Raw genomic sequence first — 18,902 nt, forward strand, 5'->3', positions numbered from 1 at the left:
AAAGTGTATACATCCAAGAATATCTTCAGTTTAGCCCTTTTCAGAGTAGGCACCCAGTGCGGTCACTCAAGTCATGGACCTCAGCATGTCTGTTCAGGTGTCTGATGTCCAACAACGCTGGCTCAACTGACAGGTGCTTGGTGTCGTCAAAGACAAAGACCTGTTAACTCTCAACTTTTCATCTGTTCTGGGTGTCATGTTCCTTCTCATATGTATCAGAACTCATACCAAACAACGAGTTCTGGGTTGCAAAAGAGGATTTATTTTTGCACCTGTCTCAAAGTCTTTGTCTACACATTAGACAAACACTCACACAGATGCTGGAATTTCCCTAAGTTTGATCCCCAGCATTGCAAGGGCCCTGTGGCATTGTCAGATGGAGCCCCAAAGCAAAACCAAAACACCCAAACAGTTCCCTGCCTTCTTTATTTAAAATTCTACCAAAATTCTGGAATTAGAGCGACAGTATAGCAGGTGGGTGCCTGCTTTGCATATGGTGGATCCAGGTTCAATCTCTGGCAGCACAAATGATCCTGAGTTCCTCCGACAGTGATAGCTAAGTGCAAAGACAGGAGTAAGCCAGAGCACTACTGGGTGTAGTCCTAAATCCAAGTTAAAAAATAAAATTTCTAACATGTAAGCAGTAAAAATGTTTTGGGAGCTACATGTGACTCCATGCCACATGTATTCCTACTTAGTTCCTTTCTTCATTTAATGATATTTATTTATTTTTTTGCTTTTTGGGCCACACCAGGCGATGCACAGGGGTTACTCCTGGCTCATGCACTCAGGAATCACCCCTGGTGGTGCTTGGGGCATCACATGGGATGCTGGGAATTGGACCTGGATCAGCTTCGTGCAAGACAAACAGCGAGTAGGGCGTTTGCCTTGCACGCAGCTGATCCAGGTTCAATTTCCAGTATCCCATGTGGTCCCCCAAGCACCATCAGGAGGAATTCCTGATTGCAGAGCCAGGAGTAACCCCTGAGCATTGCCGGGTATGACCCAAAAAGCAACAAAAACAAAAACAAAACAGAAAAAAATACAAACTCCACTTTTTTAAAAAAAAATAATAATTGGGAAAATCTTTTATTTCAGCATTTAAAAAAAAAAACAAACCAATTTTTGGGTCATACCCAGCGGTGCTCTGTGATTACTCCTGGCTCTGCACTCAAGAATTATTCCTAGCAATGCTTGGGGGACCATATGGGATGCCGGGGATTGAACCTGGGTCAGCCATGTGCAAGGCAAATAAATGCCCTACCTGCGGTACCATTGCTCTAGCCCCAAACTCCACATTTTTGTAATGTCTGACACCATTAGACTTTTAAAGATTCTTAGCACCTTTGAAAGTGAAAATACTCATTTATTATCCTCTCATGCAGTTCTTCTTCCACTCTTTTTGCTGCTGTTCTTGTTTCTTGGGGCTGCTTCTGGCTATGTCCAGGGATTACTCCTTGTGGTGCTCAAGGGACCACGTGTTGCCAGGAATAGAATCAGGGTCAGCTGCCTGCAAGGCAAATGCCTAAATCCTGTACTATCTCTCTAGCCCTCTTCTTTTATTTTTGACACCAATATTAAGATGAGCCAGAGCTAAGCACAAACTTTGCATGCAGAAGATTTGGGTTTGATTCTTAGTACCCCTGGCAGCGTGTGGCCCAAAAATCAAAGCAAAATAACAAAAAGAAACCACTGCTTTGGAATCAAAGACAGCTCAATTTACATGAGCTCATGTCTTGCTTTCAATCCCCAGCATAGCTTGGTCCTCCTAGTATCTCAAGTGCGGCCCAAAAAAATACCACAAACAAACAACCTCTTCACCTGCCACAAGTCGGGGTGGGCAAGTGCAGTTAGGACAGAGAAGGGACCACTATGACAATGACAGTTAGAAATGATCTCTCTGAACAAGAACTGAGTGCAGAAAGGAGGTAAAAGGAAATACATGACAACCTTTCAGTACCCGGAGAGAGGAGACGGGGTGGGGTGGGGGGGGCAAGGGATGGGGAGGGGGAGGGAGAGAATCTGCCACAGAGGCAGGTTTGGTGGGTGGCAGTAGGAAACTGGGTACACTGGTGATCGGTGGGGGGAAATGTACACTGGTGAAGGGGCAGGTGTTGGAACACTGTATGACTGAAAATCCAATCATGAACAACTTTCTAACTATGTATCTCAGAGTGATTCAATAAAAAAGGGGAGACAACCACCAAAGCCCACCAAAACCTCTGCAATTAAATTAAAAAGCACTTTCCTTTTTCCATGCTTTGAAAGAACATATTTATCTGTTCTTTAAATTTTAGTAAAATTCATCTGTACAAACATCTGGGGCTGGGCCTGGGCAATATATTCTACCAGATAATTCACAGAGAGATCAGTTTTTAACTATTTTTATTTCTTAAGTAAAGTTTGTCTTAAGTAAGTTCTGGTTAAATTAGATATTTCTGTTTTATGGGTCACACCAAGCTGTGCTCAGGGTTACTCCTGGCTCTGCACACAGGAACTACTCTTGGTGGTGCTTGGGTGACCATATGGGATGCCAGAGAAATTGAACCAGAGTTGGCCACATTCAAGGTAAACACCCTACCTACTGTGCTATCACTATGGCCCTTTGGTAGGTTGTAAAACACAGCTAATTTTCCAATGCTTTACAATTAATAGCACAAATGTATATATGGGATATCCCTTTTCCATTCTTAAAAAAACCTGAAATATAATTTACATTTTATAAGACTTTTAAGCATATAGTTCTTCATCTTTACATAAATTGTGCTTTTTTTTTTTAACTTTTTTTGTTTTGGGGCCACACCTGGTGCTCAGGAGTTACTCCTGGTTGTGTTCAAATCCAGGACAGTCACATGCAAGGCAAATGCCCTACCTGCTATACTATTGCTCCAGTCCCCTATTTTTTATTTCTTTATTTTAAGGGTTTGTTCCACACCCAGCAGTGCTCAGAATTTACTCTCAGGGTTCCAAGCAGTTCTAGAATCAGAAATGGGCCTTCTGAATGCAAAGCATGTGATCAGCAATTGAACTAGCTCTCTGGTCTTTCTGTTTTTTTCTTTACTTGTCAGGATCATCTGTTTTATTTATTGTGTTTTTGTGATACTAAAAATAAAAGATCTCAACATATAAGGCATGTACTCTACCCCTGAGCATGATATCCCAGGCCCCATGGATCATTAATTTTAGTCGCCTTCCAAAGAAGTACCCTTTGGTCTTGCTGCTGCTGCTGCTCTGTTCTACTGCTTTTCTAGATTTAGATCTTACTTAAGTCTACTGTTTCCTTCCTAAGTAACTGAACTTTACTCAGCTCTTCATTTCCTTCCTTCCTTTCTTCCTTCCTTTTTGGCCTTTGGGTGATGCTGGGCTATGCTCAGGGCTTACTCCTAGCTCTGTATTCAGGGATCAGTCCTGGTGTGGCTTGGAGGACCACATGGTATGCTGGGGATGAAACTCCAGTCAGCTGCACGCAAGGCAAGTGTACTAAAACTAAAACCCATTGTTCCATCGCTCCAACTTTGCTCTTCATTTTCTTGATTTACAACTGTCACTAAATTTGCTAACTTTTGATTGATATGGAATGGCAGTGATCAAACCTGGGTTGGCTATGTGCACAGCAAACTCCCTACCAGCTGTATTATCGCTCCAGCCCTTCTAACATAAATTCTGACGGCTTAAATTTTCTTCCTAGGGCTATTCTGGTGACAGCTCACAAATTTTGATATGTATTATTCTCGTTATTCTATTCTACTTTTTTTTTCTTTCCAGGTTACATCCAGCAATGCATAGGGGTTACTCCTGGCTCTATACTCAGGAATTACTCCTGGCGGTGCTGGGGGACCATACGGGATGCTGGGAATCAACCCTGGGTTGGCCACGTGCAAGGCAAATGCCCTACCTTCTGTGCTATCACTCCAGCCCCGCTACATTTTTTTTTTTTGCTTTTTGGGTCACACCCAGCGATGCACAGGGGTTGCTCCTGGTTCTGTGCTCAGGAATTACTCCTGGCGGTGCTAAGGGGACCGTATGGGATGCTGGGAATGGAACCCAGGTCGGCCACATGCAAGGCAAACGCCCTATCCGCTGTGCTATTGCTCCAGCCCCCGCCCTCTACATATTTTTAATTCTATCAATATTGTTGTTTTTTTTCAAATCATGGGGAGTTAGAAAGATAGTATAGCCTTGCATGCTGCTGACATGGGTTGGATTACTGGTACCACTTACGGTCCCCTGAACACCACCAGGAGTGATCCCTAAACAAAGAGCCAGGAGTAAGCCCCAGCCTCACCCCCAACCCACCCCCAAATATGGATATTTAGAAGGTATTTAAAATTTTCTAAATATATGGGTTGTTTAGTTTTGTTTTCTTCCCACTAACTACTGTAATTTCACTGTAGTTAGAGAACATTATCTGTGTGATACCAATTATTCAATTTTACAGAAACTTTCTTCTGAAATGATATTTGGGTTTTTGTCTTTTGCTTGGTTTTTGGGTCATACCCTTCGTGCTCACGCGCTACACCTGGCTTTGTGCTCAGGGGTAACTCCTGGCTTGGAGGACTATATGCGGTACTAGAGATGGAAGTGCTTTAACCCCTAAAACATATGTGGTCATTTTGTATAAATGTTACATTTATGCTTAAAAAAGACTGTGCTTGATTTATTAGTCTATAGTTTTTATACGATCCATTACATCAAAGTTTGGAGGGCTCCCACACAGCGTTCAGGAGGCCAGGGAGGCTCTGCCAATGATTCTCAGCCAACTGTGCATGCAGTTCAATGAGTGTTCCTGGGGCTATGGGTGCTGGCAGCTACCTGGGCTGTGCTGGTAGTCATGATGGTGGTGTGCAAGGGCCTCCATTGCTGCACCCAAAACTGCAGAAATGCTAGGGGGACTGTCTGGTGCCAGGGATCAAACTGGGGCTGGCTGCATGCAAGGCATGTGCCTTAATCTTAATAATCTTTCTTTGCCCCAACATATCAAACTATTCTAAGTATGTTATACAGGATTTCTTAAATCTTACCTTGGGGCAGGATGAGTCTTACGACACACCTGGTAATGCTAAGGGCTTATAATTGGGTTTGTGCTCAAGGATGATTCCTGGCAGTGTAGGAAATTTAATGGGGACAGTCATATGCAAAGCAAGCACCTTAACCCCTTTACTAACTACACTTTAGACTTCTTACTACTTTAAAACAAATGAAAAAGCCACCAAAATTACCATGTTAAAAATTCCTAAAATTTGCTTTCTTCTAATTCTATAGATTGTTTGATACATTTTAAAGTTAGGTTCTTAAATGCATAAAAAAAAAAATAGTTCTATTGGGAGAGGGAAGTTTGGGTCCCATCTGGCAGTGCCAAAGGGTTAAACCGGAGCCTCCCATACGCAAAGCAAGCACTCAGTCTTTTCAGCTAACCCTCTGGCCCCACCAGCAATATAAAATTTTTTTAATCTATTTTACCTGATGAAAAAAGTTCTGTTGTACCTCTTTATTCTGATTAATAGTCACCTCGATTTTTTTCACCCTATCCTTTTAACTATAAACTGAGTCCTTAGATTTTTGTTTCCTTGAAGACTGCATGGGGGGACGGGGGGATGTGGGGGGGAGCGGGGAGAGGTAGGGCCAAGAGATACTAAAGCAGGTAATGCAACTGTGTTGCTCATAGCCAGCCTGGGTTTGATGCCTGGCACCCATATGGTACCCTGAGCCCGCCAGGAGTAAGCCCTGAGTACTGCTGGATGTGACTTCAAAAGTTAAAAAACAAAAAAAGAGTGTGTAAGGGAAATAGTATAGAGGGTAAAGTTCTTGCCTTGTACTTGGCTGAACCAGGTTCACCCCTGGCACCCGATCTAGTTCCCTGCATCTGAACGCAGAGCCAGGAATAAACCCTGAGGACAGCTGGGTGTGGCTCAAAATAAAAAAAATTTTTTTAAGGGCACATAAGGTTATTCCATCTAACTATTCTTGTTTATCATTTTATGCCATTATTTTGGGGCAACTTCCAAGACTGGACCAGTTAATACTTGATTGAATCTAGTCAGTCAACTGAACTGGATGACCCGATACTCCGGCCCAACACCTCGAGGTTGTAAGAGCCACTTTGGCAGTTTAGGGAACCATGTGGAATCGTGGACTGAACTAGGGCCTCATGCATCACTCCAGCCCTCTGAACTTTTTTGCTACTCTTGGTTCTGTGCTCAGGATCACTCCAGGTGAGGCTTTGAGAACCATATGCAGTGACAGGGATCAAATCCAGGATAGCCATATATAGGGAAAGTACCTGTTATACTATCTTTCTGATCCCCCCCCCCCCAGCCCCGCACTCCACATTATTACTTTATTTACTTATTGCTTTTTGGGTCATACCTGGTAATGCACAGGGATTACTCCTGGCTCATGCACTCAGGAATTGCTCCTGGCAGTGTTCAGGGGACCATATGGGATGCTGGGAATCGAACCCAGATCAGTCGCGTGCAAGGAAACACCCTACCTGCTGTGCTATCACTCCAACCCCCATCATTACTTTTTAGCCTTCTTTTCCTATTTTCCCAGTTTTATATGATTGACTTTTTTTTTTATTTTGGTCATGCCGTTCCTTTCAACCTTCCACTTCTAGTTTGTTAAGTTATATGTTCTAATTTCTAATTTTAGTGATTATCTTTTTTGGGGGGAAGGTGATTTTTGAAAAATGTCAACAGACATATTTAAAGTCTAAAGATCATTGTGATTACTACATAATGAATGTTTATTAAAATTTACCACACGCTTAACAATTATTTAGCTCACCATTCCATCTTAGATCTTATTTCTTCCATCTTAGGTTCAATTTTCTTCTTCCTGAAGTACATTCTTGAGCAGTTCAATTATCAAGGGTCTGTTAATGGTAAATTTTCTTAAGTCTCTTTAGAAAGCTCTTTATTTTTATACTACTCTTGATAGCATAGAGAGGTTTAATATTTTAGGCTTTCAATTATTTTTCTCACCACTTTGCAAAATATTACTTCCCTGTTTCCTGGCTGCCAATGTTGTTGAGATATTAACTGTGGATCTGAAAGTCTCTCCTTGGTAAATGATCGATCTTTTGTTTGGGATTCGCTTTAAATATTCTTTGTTCATGTTCTGTAGTTTTATAAATTTGTGTCTGGACATTAATTTATTGTTTATTTATAGTGATCAGGATTACTGGGTTTCTTAATATGAGGATTTGTGTCTTTCTGTCTTATTTTATTTTTGTACTCAGGGCTTACTTCTGGCTCTGTGCTCAGGAATCACTCATGGCAGGTTTGGGAGGCCATATGGGGTGCCGGGGATAGAACCTGGGTTGACTATGTACAAGACAAGTACCCTATCTGTTGTACTATCACTCTGGTTCTGAGAATTTCAGTCTTTCATAAATTCTGACAAAAATTCCAGCTATTCTCTTTGACTATTTTCTCCTCCTTAAGAAAAACAACAACAACAAAAATAACCCTCTTCTGGAGCTCTCTTTGGGTACAATTTTTTTCCTTCATGCCTCTTTTGACTTTTTTGGGGGAGGGGCTTGGGCTACACTGGGCAGGAATAATCAAGGATTATTCCTGGCTCTGCGCTTAGGAATCACTCCCTTTGGTGCTTGGGGGACCGTATGAGGTGCTGGGGATCGAAGTGGGACCAGCTACATGCAAAGCAAGTGTCTACATATTTCTTTATCCTTTTCTCTGCTGGATTCTTAGTATTTTCTCAAGTTTATCTTCCAATTACACTGTGTCTAATTAATTTTTTTAATTATTATTATTTTTTTTCTTTTTGGGTCACACCCAGCGATGCTCAGGGGTTACTCCTGGCTTTGCGCTCAGGAATTACTCCTGGCGGTGCTTGGGGGACCATATGGGATGCCGGGGATCGAACCCGGGTCGGCCACGTGCAAGGCGAACGCCCTACGTGCTGTGCTATCGCTCCGGCTCCCACTGTGTCTAATTTATTGAATAAGCTATTCACTTTAATAATTGTTTGGTTTCTATTAGTTCACTTCTCTAATTCTCTTTAACAGTGTCTTTTCTCTTAGGATTTACATCATTCTAAACATCCTGATATTGCTGTTACCTAGAATTCTGGAGGAAGTATAATCCTGAATTTTATAAATCTGAAATATAAATCCATTTATATCAGGCTTTATTTAGCTATGAGAAATCTGTAGTGACCTGAATTGAGACTGTGTCCCTCCAGAGCTCCAATTAAGTAGCACTAGTCTAAAACATTTAATGCCTTACCTTGGCCATTCTATGCTATTTGTATAGTATATTCAATATCCAACACGTAAAGGACTGAGAAGACAATTCCACAACCCCCATATATATCCGCAATGAGAGCTTAGGTCAACAGTAACAAGTTTTGTATTCCTCTCCCTGTGTCAAAGGGTGCAAATATTATAATCTACTTTTCATTTTATGTGAATCCAAGGCAAAGTTTCAAATGCTATTCTTTCCTAGTGATTAAAACTTAAAGCCAAAACAAAACAAAACCCCTCAAAGCCTTTGGTTACTGCTATATAACTTTGCATCTCCTTTCTTGCCTTCCTTTTCATCCCTTTTTCATAAGCTCCATTTTGCAACAATTTTTTTTGGGGGGGCCCCATACCTAGCAGTGCTCAGGGCTTACTCCTGGCTCTGAATTCAGGGATCACTCTTGGTGGGCTCAGGGGACTCACATGTGGTGCCAGGGATTGAACCTGGGTCTGCCATATACAAACCAAGTGCCCTACCAACTGTACTATCTCTTCAGCCCCAATTAAAAAAAAAAGTTTCCCCAGAAGTTTTAGTTGTTTTATGTAGCTGAACAGTAAGAAAAATGTTCATCTGTACATAATTGTTTTACTTTAATGAACCTTACAGCATTTTTGAAAAGATGGTAACTAGACAGTAAAAAAGTGCTTAGAACACATGCTCTTATAGTTTCCTACTTTCAGAAATGCTCAAATTCTTAAAGATTGTATGTTCACTAACATTACCATACAATATACACTAGCATCACCAGGACTGGTCCCTGAGCATATTACTGAGTGAATCTCCCTCACCTTTTCCTCATTTTACAGTTGAAAAGACTTTTGCTTGAGAGATATAGTATATACTTAGAAGTAAGCAATAAATGGTAATGCCAGGATAAAATCCCAGTACTGATTCCAGAGACCACCATTTAAAAACAATAGCTTTAAAAACAGATTTCCACTCTGGTGCATTTCCTCAAAAGTTACTTTGCTATGTTATGTGGGGAGGTGAATGACTAGATATATTTTCAGGTGTTTACTCTGCTTTACCTACTGTGGCTCTACTTTTTTGGGTATATTTGAGAGGGAAAGAAAAGGATCCTCAAGCAGAAAAAGTTTGGAAATCACTAGTGTAGTGAAAAGACCACTACACTGGGTGTTAGTCATGTGACAACAGCCAACTACAACTTGACTTTAGAAAAACTACTTTCTCTCTGCGAACACTACCACTCCTCAGCTTTAGATGAGAAAGTCATTTCAATCCTAAAATTCTGTGATTCACAAACTACTGAGTTCAATTTTTAAAGAAGATACTTCAGGATTGCTAGGAAAGTCAGCAAGTAATTTATAACTCTCCAATTCTAAATAGATAAAAACATATTTCTCATGTATTTCTACAGATTTTGCAGCTCCTGAGCTCAGAATAAGTGAACATTGTACAATCTCTATATATCATGCTCATCCCTGGGGTAGAAAACATTTCTTCTGGGGCCAGAGTGATAGTACAGCAGGCAGGGAACTTGTTTTGGGTGCAGACAACACTTGTTTGATCCCTGGCACCCCATATGGTCCTCTTTAGATGAGCCAGGAGTAATTCCTGAGCACAGAGCCAGGAGTAAGCCCTAAACACGTTAGGTATGGCCCCAAACCAAAAAAATTAAACAAAAAAAAATTTCCTCATTTCTAACAGCTAGTATAGGTCCTATCAGACAATAGGAAATCAATAAATACCCGCTGAGTGGTTCATTACTCATCTACCTTTAAGCACTGAGATCCAAAGACTGAAAAAGACTGTATCAATATAGTTCATGCTCCGTAACTCTAAAGTTAGGTTTTGCTTTCTTGAGCCAGTAAATAGAGCCAGGAACCCTGCCTATCTAATTTGCAAAACCCAAACAATTTCATGTTGGCTAAATAAGAAATTAGTAAAATGTCAGGTAAGAGAGGGAGCTCTCACCTGGACCACCTGCCATGGGAAATCCTGGCTCCATCCTAACTGAATTTCCAGCTCCCATGGGTCCATTCATTCTCACATCTTGGTTTCGGTTCTGAGCCAAAGCCAGGTTGATAGCACCTTCCCCTGAAAATGACAGATTATAAAAAGGAAATTATCATAATAAAATGAAATTTTGTATAAAAACGTGCGTACAAGAGTTTCTGCTTTCTGTGTTTATGTGTGTGTGTTTAAATCAAGTTTACCACCATGAAAAAGCAATATGGGACTTCAATCATATATATATGTGTATATATATATATTTATATATATATATATTTTGCTTTTTGGGTCACACCCGGCGATGCACAGGGGCTACTCCTGGCTCTGCACTCAGGAATTACTCCTGGTGGTGCTCAGGGGACCATATGGGATGCTAGGAATCGAACCCGGGTCGGTCGCATGCAAGGCAATCGCCCTACCCACTGTACTATCGCTCCAGCTCCTTCAATCATATTTAAACGGGTTTGATTACCTGCAGTATAGGATCAACCAATTATCATAATACAGCAGATTGAGAACCACTAATGATGTATAGCATAAATACAAAGCATGAAACTAAATATTTTCAAACAGTTCAGCATGGATATGAGAGTATGCATGTGTGTGCACAAATGCTTATGTGAGAGAGAAAATGTTCTTAGAAAATCTCAAAATCCTTATCTATAACAGTAAGTAGGGACATAAGCAGACTTAACAAAGAAATCACATATGATGGCATGAAGACACTAATATTTGTTAGCAGAACACCACTGCACTTTGATAAAAACAGAAATGCAATATAAACTTATCCAATAAACAAACTCATAAGAATTCTATTGCTGTTACTGTACTTCTGAGATATGTTAGAGTTTCGAAAGCTTATAACATTTAATCTCATTTGCTCTTCTACAATATCTACAACAGACTGCTATCTATAATAGCCTACTATCTACAATAGCCTGGTAGATAATTATCACTAGAAATATAAGTAGACCCTAAATTTATATGTCATTTAAATCTTACTTGGTCTACTCATTAAAAGATTTTATTTTATTTTATTTTAATTTTTGTCATTGATTTTAAAAACAAGTTTTGGGATGCTCCCTGAGCTTAATAACCCAATTCTAAATCCAAAGAATTCAATTCTTTCTTACTCTGGAGGAAAGCACCACCTTGTGGACAGATGAAAGTATAGCTAGTCTGGCTGCAAGAAAATACCTTAACTGCAAGAAAATACTAGGTCTTTGGCCCCTAATCTCATCATATTTTTTGGGGGGTGGGGGTCATTGAGGCCATACCCTGCAGTGCTCAGTTCTTTGCTTATCATATGATAAAAATTTATCTTATTTTTAGGATAAAATCATTTTTGTTGGTGCTGTCCATTGTGGAGTATAGCAACCAACATGCTAGATCACTCAAAATGTGTCTCCCTTCTATACACCAAATGTTGACCTCCCCTGGTGAGATTTTTAAGGAGTACTTGTGTTTAAGGAAGCACAGGGTCAGAAGACTTTGACCCACTCATGAAAGGGGAGGCTGAAATTGGTAGGTACCATCTTTATATCAAAATAAGAGGTAAAGACAGTGCTCTGGTTCAGTTGGCCTCCAAAGATAGATTGACCCCACACTTAGTCCCTAGCTCTCTCAAGAGGTCTTTCTCCCTCACAATGCTCATTAACTCCTTTTGAATTCAAAACAGCAAGGATGATATTTTATTTATCATTGTATTATTTATTTATTTATTTGTGTTTGTTTATTTATTTATTTATTTATTTATTTATTTATTTGTGCAGAGCAATAGTACAGCGGGTAGGGCATTTGACTGGCACATGGCCAACCCGGGTTCGATTCTTCCGTCCCTCTTAGAGAGCCTGGCAAGCTACCGAGAGTACCCCGCACACATGGCAGAGCCTGGCAAGCTACCCGTGGTGTATTCGATATGCCAAAAAAGTAACAAGCCTCACAATGGAGACGTTACCGGTGCCCGCTCGAGCAAATTGATGAAATATGCAAGACAGTGCTACAGTGCTATTTCTTTATTTATTGCTTTTTGGGTCACACCCGGTGACGCACAGGGCTTACTCCTGGCTCTACACTCAGGAATTACTCCTGGCTGTGCTCGGGGGACCATATGGGATGCTGAGAATCGAACCTGGGTTGGCCGCTTGTAAGGCAAATGCCCTACCTGCTGTGCTATCGCTCCAGCTCCTATCACTGTATTCAGAATGCTGAAACATGTTGGTGCTATCATATGTATACTTCCCATACTTTCATTCAATGTTTTTACTAACATGTACCAGCCAAGCAAAGATACAGTAGTAAAGAAAATCAGATATGATCTCTGCCCTGCCAGAATTTGCAATCTATGGAGGAATTTTTTAAAAATTAAAAAGCAAATAACTGCACTAAGGAAAGTGTGAGATTAATAACAGAAAAGGAAAAAAAGACTTCTGTGAGAGGACATAACAAAGGAGTTCAGTTAGTCACAGAGTTCAGAAAATATATCCTCAAGATTTGATACTTGAAGGCTGAGTAGGTTTAACTAAGGTGAGGGGAAATGGTAGAGGACATCCTTTCATATAGAGAAAACACCAATGTGAAGGAGCTGGGCAAGAGGTATAATTTCATATTCAAGGAACCAGAAGACAACTGAGAAGATGGAACAGGGATCAGAGGAAAGTTAAAGATAAGCTGGATGAGAAGGTACAAGTAAAGATTTGGAGTCTGTTCTTTTTTTTTTTTTTTCTTTTTGGGTCACACCTGGCGATGCACAGGGGTTACTCCTGGCTCTTTACTCAGGAATTACCCCCTGGCGGTGCTCAGGGGACCATATGGGATGCTGGGATTCGAACCCAGGTCGGCCGCGTGCAAGGCAAACGCCCTACCCGCTGTGCTATCACTCCAGCCCCCTGGAGTCTGTTCTTTATCGGCACCACGAGGCCCAGTCACAGAAGGGCTTATGAGTGCAACTCATTTTAGAAAGATCACTCTGGCAAAATATCTGAAGATTAATGCTACAAAAGTATTATGCAGGACTTCCTAACCAAGGAACTGATCCGCTTTTTTTAAACACCATGTAATCCTACCACCTCTATTAAATAAAATATATTAAGGCTTATTTGGTGAAAAGCTGCAATGCAAATGAGGTCTTCTTTTTGGAGCAGGCATCACAGGGATGCTTCGAGTTAATCAGCAGAGCAAAGATCGTGGGATTACATAGTGGTTTTTTTTTTTCTTTCTGGGTCACACCCAGTGATGCTCAGGGCTTACTCCTGGCTCTGCACCTCTGTACTCAGAAATGATTCCTGGTGGTGCTGGGGGAACTTTATAGGATGCTGGGGATCGAACCCGGATCTGTCATGTGCAGGGCAAATGCCCTACATGCTGTACCATCACTCCCGCTCCTACGTAGTGTTTTTAAAAAAACAAAGCAGTTCCTGGTCAGGGTGGAATAAAATCCAAGTCTGAGAAACTTTAATATCAGTTCAAGGGACTAGAGTCTGATGTTATGGATACTGAAGCATCAAGACCCAGTCACAAGCGTGACCCCTTATTATCCTAAGGTAATGCAATATACAGCAGAGGTTCTGAGTTATTTAGCATCCTGGAACATAATAGCAGAGGAACAGACAATGCAGGACAGATAATCATGCTATGTTCTACTGTTATGATTTTGGTTCAAATGGGCACATGACAAAGTAAAAGACCTTCGATCTGAACGGAGAGAATCCCCAGATCCCGGAGCTGCTGGTTGTTGCTCTGAGCCAGGATCCGGAGCCGCTCCGCTGCTTCCCGGGGGATGTTGAATGTCACACGCACACTGTTCCAGGGCTCCACCTTTTGTACCTTTAGTTTGCTGGATTCTTTATGTGAAATAAAGAGAACAATAATAATCTTAACCACCAGAAGAATGAACAAACAAAAAAATAAAAGAACAAGGCAGAATATCACCTTGGAGTAATTGACAAGAGTTTAGGTTTCAATAATAAATAAACCTTTCAATAAGGTTTCAATAGGTAGATACCAAATCAAATTCCAGCTTTAACACTTAGGACCTGAGTGACCATGAGCAACTTATTTAACCTTTCTGAAAAGTTAAATTCAATATCCCTTGCTCTTTATAAAAAAAAAAAAAAAAAAACACGAAAAAATTGGAGCCAGAGAGATAGTATAGCAAGGTGCTTGCCTTGCGTATGGCTGACCTAGATTCAATTCCAATTACCACATATGGTAAAAGTCTTATTTCACTAATGGGATACGGGGGAAAAAAAGGAACAGATTATGGACTACTATGTTATGCAATACTTCATTATAGTCAGCTTCTTAATTAAAAGAAACATAACATATTTTCTTTATTCTTCGTTTTCCTTTTCTTCGGTTCTTAGACCATACCTAGTGGTGCTCAAGGATTACTCCTGACTTTGTGCTCAGGGATTACTGATAGTGAGGCAAGGGGTACCTTATGTGGTATCGGGGTTTGAACCTGGGTAGGCTCTGTGTACAAGGCAAGCACCTAACCCACTGTACTAGCTCCCCAAACAGATTTTCTGCATTAAAAAAAAAAAAAGTAACTTCTCACTTAAAGTAAGTCTTCTAAGCCAGTATAATGAAGTTTTACTTTGCAAAATCCAAGTAACTATAAAAAAGGAGAGCACATCAATAAGAATAAGGAAAAGAAAATCAGATTACCCATATTTAACAAATTGGGTACATTCTCCAATATTGTGTCCAATTTCCATTTGAAGTCTGTATCATCTATATTTCCTTTGAAGGCCACAAAAATTGTAGAATCCTCCAAACTATTATCACTTTTTGTATCATCATCTTCTAGTCCAGAGTCAAAATCCATCTCTGAGTCTTCCACTGTTGATGAACACAAGGAAGTATAGATGTCTTCTAAGTTTGGCAGGTCATCCAAAACCATGGTGAATATAATTCTGGAAGCATACGCCAAGTGGAAAATAAGAAAACCTTTGAAAAGAATATAAAAGAGCATTATAACTGTACAATTAACAAAATATAACCTACAGACCTCCAGCACCACGTGGCCCACCATCTCAGAAAGAAAAGAAGTGGTTATTAATACATGTTTATGGTGGCAAAGACCTGTGTCTGGACAGAACAAAATTACTTTACTTTCAGATCTAGAGAAATCGCATTTTTCAATTATATTGCATACAAAAGATTGTATGTGTTAAAGACCACCTTTTCCTCCAGCAGCTTAGGAATTAAAGACCAGTTTTCAATTCTGCATTATCTGACAATCCAGTCATAACCAAGTGATTGGATAGTACAACACTACATCTAGCGTGAACTTGCTGGGTTTGCTATAGTAATAAAAGAGACCAGTATTTTTTTTTTTGTGGGGGGGGGATGTAAGTGTACATTTGAGCCATATCTGGTGTTGCTGGGGGCTTAGTCTTGGCTCTATGATTGGGGGTCACTTTTTTTTTTTTTGGCTTTTTAGGTCACACCCGGCGATGCACAGGGGTTGTTACTCCTGGCTCATGAACTCAGGAATCACTCCTGGCGGTGCTCGGGGAACTATATGGATGCTGGGAATCGAACCCAGGTCGGCCGCATGCAAGGCAAACGCTCTACCCGCTGTGCTACTGCTCCAGCCCCATCGGGGGTCACTTCTAGTGGTGCTGGGGGAACATGAAATGCTGGGATTGAGATGGAGTTGGCTGCACGCAAGACGAGCACTTTAAACCATGTACTGTTTCTTTGGCTTTGACACCAGCATTTTAAATGCATTTAAGTAGTGGCCAGAGACGTGGATCAGCTTTGTATGCATGAGATGGTTAAATCCTCAGCAAACGGGGAAAAAATACCTATAGAGTTTTGATACCTGGGAGATCTATAGGTTTTCCGTGTGTGTCCATAGGGGGAGAAGGAAAGAATGAGAGAGGGAGGGAAACAAGGGAGAAAAAGAGATAAAAATTTTGCTTGTTGGGGTCACACCAGAAGGTGCTCATGGTTTTCTTCAGGCTCTGTGCTCAGGGATTACCCCTGGTGGTTCAGGGGACGATATGAAGTGCTGGGGATTGAACCTGGGTCAGCTGTGTGCACAGCGAGCACCTTACCCACTGTACTATAGCTCCAGTCCTCAGAGATGAATATCTTAACTCCACAGGAATAGAGGTACTCAAATTACTGATTTAAGCTTTATTAAATATGTTGCCATTTCCTTAAATTGACCAAAATACTGTCATTTTTGACAAAATGCTAGATATAATTTTCTCCACAATTTTGGTACAGCTTTATCCACTTTCATCTAAGAGTGTTTTACTTACCAAAATGTCTTTCTTAATTTTTATCATTTATCCAGGTCATCTTCTAAGTCCAAACAAGTGGGCATTTTTAGGGTTTTTACTTCAAGGTAGCAGGCAAACAGAAAATCCTTTTAAATGAAGAAAAATCAAAAGTTAAAATATTAATTGCTATGATTTTAACCTACGTAAATAAGAAAATTCAAATAATTTAATACAATATAATATAGCACCTATTCTCATTTACACAACCAAGTTTTCAACTCTGGCATCTAAAATGTACTGTATTTTGCTTTTTGGGTCACACCCAGTGATGCTCAGGGGTTACTCCTGGCTCTGCACTCAGGAACTCCTGGCGGTGCTTGAAGGACCATATGGGATGTCCGGGATCGAACCCAGATTGACTGTGTGCAAGGCAAATGCCCAATCCGCTGTGCTATCACTCCGGCCCTAAATTTTATTTTGTACTTGAACCTTATTGTGAAAATCATCACATCTTCCCTGTTGTAAATGAGAAGGCTGCTTTGTTTTTCCCCTTTCTTTGCCCTCCTGGCAGGCAAGTAAAATTATTTTCTATTACTTGATCCAAAAAACTTAAAAGAACGGTAAACATTTATTAGAAAATAAATCAATAAAAGTTGTGTAATGATTAACTGCTATATTTTTTAACCTTTCTTAATCTAGCAGAGGACAACGATATGTGCCATTAGTGAGTGCCATATTCAGTACCACACGGTGGGAAGTTTCTCCTGTCCTCTAAAGGAACTCTTTTAATGCTTCTTACTAAACTGGTTCCAAGGCTATGAGTTCCAAGGCTATGACCCTAAGATGTTGCCTATCCATGAAGCTCTGTATAGTTCCTTCACATCTGAATGATAATCTAGCTGGATAAAGTATTCTTGTTGAGGGGTCAGTTTGTTCTTTCCATATTCTTCTGGCTTACAGTCTTATTTGGTAGATCTGCTGTATATCTTATGGGCTTTCTTCTTTTTTTTTTTGCTTTTTTTGGGTCACACTCGGCGATGCACAGGGGTTATCCTGGCTCATGCACTCAGGAATTACTCCTGGCAGTGCTCAGGGGACCATATGGGATGCTGGGAATCGAACCCGGGTGGGCCGCGTGCAAGGCAAACGCCCTACCCGCTGTGCTATTGCTCCAGCCCCCTCTTATGGGCTTTCTTTTGTAACTTCCTTTTATAAACCTTTTTTATTAAATCACTGTGAGATAGACCATTACAACACTGTTCATAATTAGGTTTCAGTCATACATGTTCCAACACCCACCCCTTCACCAGTTGTACGTTTTCCAGCACTATTGTCCCAGGTGTCTCTATCTCCTCTGTCTCTGTCTCTGTCTCCTCTCTCTCTCTCCTTTTGGGCATTGTAGTTTGCAACACAGATACTGTAAGGCTATCAGGAATATCTGAGTACCTTCCCCCCCTCCCTTTTTTGGATAGCTTTTTATTATTTTATTATTATTATTATTTTTGGCGATGCTCAGCTGCTACTCCTGGCTCTGCACTCATGAATTACTCCTGGCAGTGCTCAGGGGACCATATGGAATGCTGGGGATCAAACCCAGGTTGGCCGCGTGCAAGGCAAACACCCTACGCGCTGTAGTATTGCTCTAGGCCTCTGAATATCCCTCTTCCTACTTTTAATACTCAGTTCTAGTCCGGTGTGATCATTTCCAGCTATTATAGTATTGTTCTCTTTTCTATCTTACCTACTCTCCGCCCACACACACCCGTGGTTAATTCCAACCATTCCTCCTAGCCCTTGTTTTCTCTGGCCATGGATATTAGTCTTCTACCATATCACTGTATCACTGTCATCCCATTGCTCATCAATTTGCTCCAGCAGGCACCAGTTAACGTCTCCATTGTGAAACTTGTTACTGTTTTTGGCATATCTAATAAGCTGCCACCGGTAGTTTGCGAGGCTCTGCTGTGGGGGCGAGATACTCTCGGTAGCTTGCTGGCTCTCCGAGAGAGGCAGAGGATTCGAACCTGGGTCAGCCCCGTGCAAGGAGAATGCCCTACCCACTGCGCTATCACTCCAGCCCATTTAAAGACGGTGGGCAACCCCACGACCAGGCGACCCCACGACCGGCTCGACCCCCCACCCCACCCCAAGGCCAACGCCGCGGAATAAGGAGCCCGGGAAGGGAAGGACAGCAAGTCCAGGTGACAGGGAAAAGACACCACCAACTCGGCCTCGGGCACCTGACAGAGCGACCTGGAGCGCTCCAGGGGCACCAACGAGGACCGGGTGAGGCACGGCAACGCGTACCACCGCCGGGCGAGGAGGGGCCTGCTTGAGAGAAGGGGACCCCGGAGGGTCCCACAGAGCGAGAGTTGTCCGGGGCGTCAGACGACCCCGAAACCCACTCCCCGCCACGCACGGGGCGGGA

General features: G+C 41.5%; 1 protein-coding gene and 1 non-coding gene across 8 annotated transcripts in view; both read right to left on the reverse strand.

Moving 5' to 3' along the window:
• The window catches only part of NCOA6 (nuclear receptor coactivator 6), a 90,165-nt gene that overhangs the window by 43,547 nt on the left and 27,716 nt on the right, over nt 1-18,902 (reverse strand). For 6 of the 7 annotated variants that reach the window (XM_055139172.1, XM_055139171.1, XM_055139173.1 and 3 more), the window contains 4 exons: nt 16,514-16,620; nt 14,907-15,188; nt 13,925-14,080; nt 10,200-10,322 (listed from right to left, as the gene is read on the reverse strand). In XM_055139172.1, the coding sequence (XP_054995147.1) occupies nt 10,200-10,322; nt 13,925-14,080; nt 14,907-15,141 (514 nt within the window). In that variant the 5' untranslated portion in view covers nt 15,142-15,188; nt 16,514-16,620. The remainder of the gene's footprint in view (nt 1-10,199; nt 10,323-13,924; nt 14,081-14,906; nt 15,189-16,513; nt 16,621-18,902) is intronic. The other variant, XM_055139168.1, reaches the window with a different exon arrangement.
• LOC129405421 (small nucleolar RNA SNORA40) lies at nt 196-322 on the reverse strand. Its single transcript, XR_008630568.1, has one exon. It is a non-coding gene; the product is annotated as a small nucleolar RNA SNORA40 (small nucleolar RNA).

The sequence above is a fragment of the Sorex araneus genome, chromosome 5 (genome assembly GCF_027595985.1).
Source record: "Sorex araneus isolate mSorAra2 chromosome 5, mSorAra2.pri, whole genome shotgun sequence".
NCBI lineage: Eukaryota > Metazoa > Chordata > Mammalia > Eulipotyphla > Soricidae > Sorex > Sorex araneus.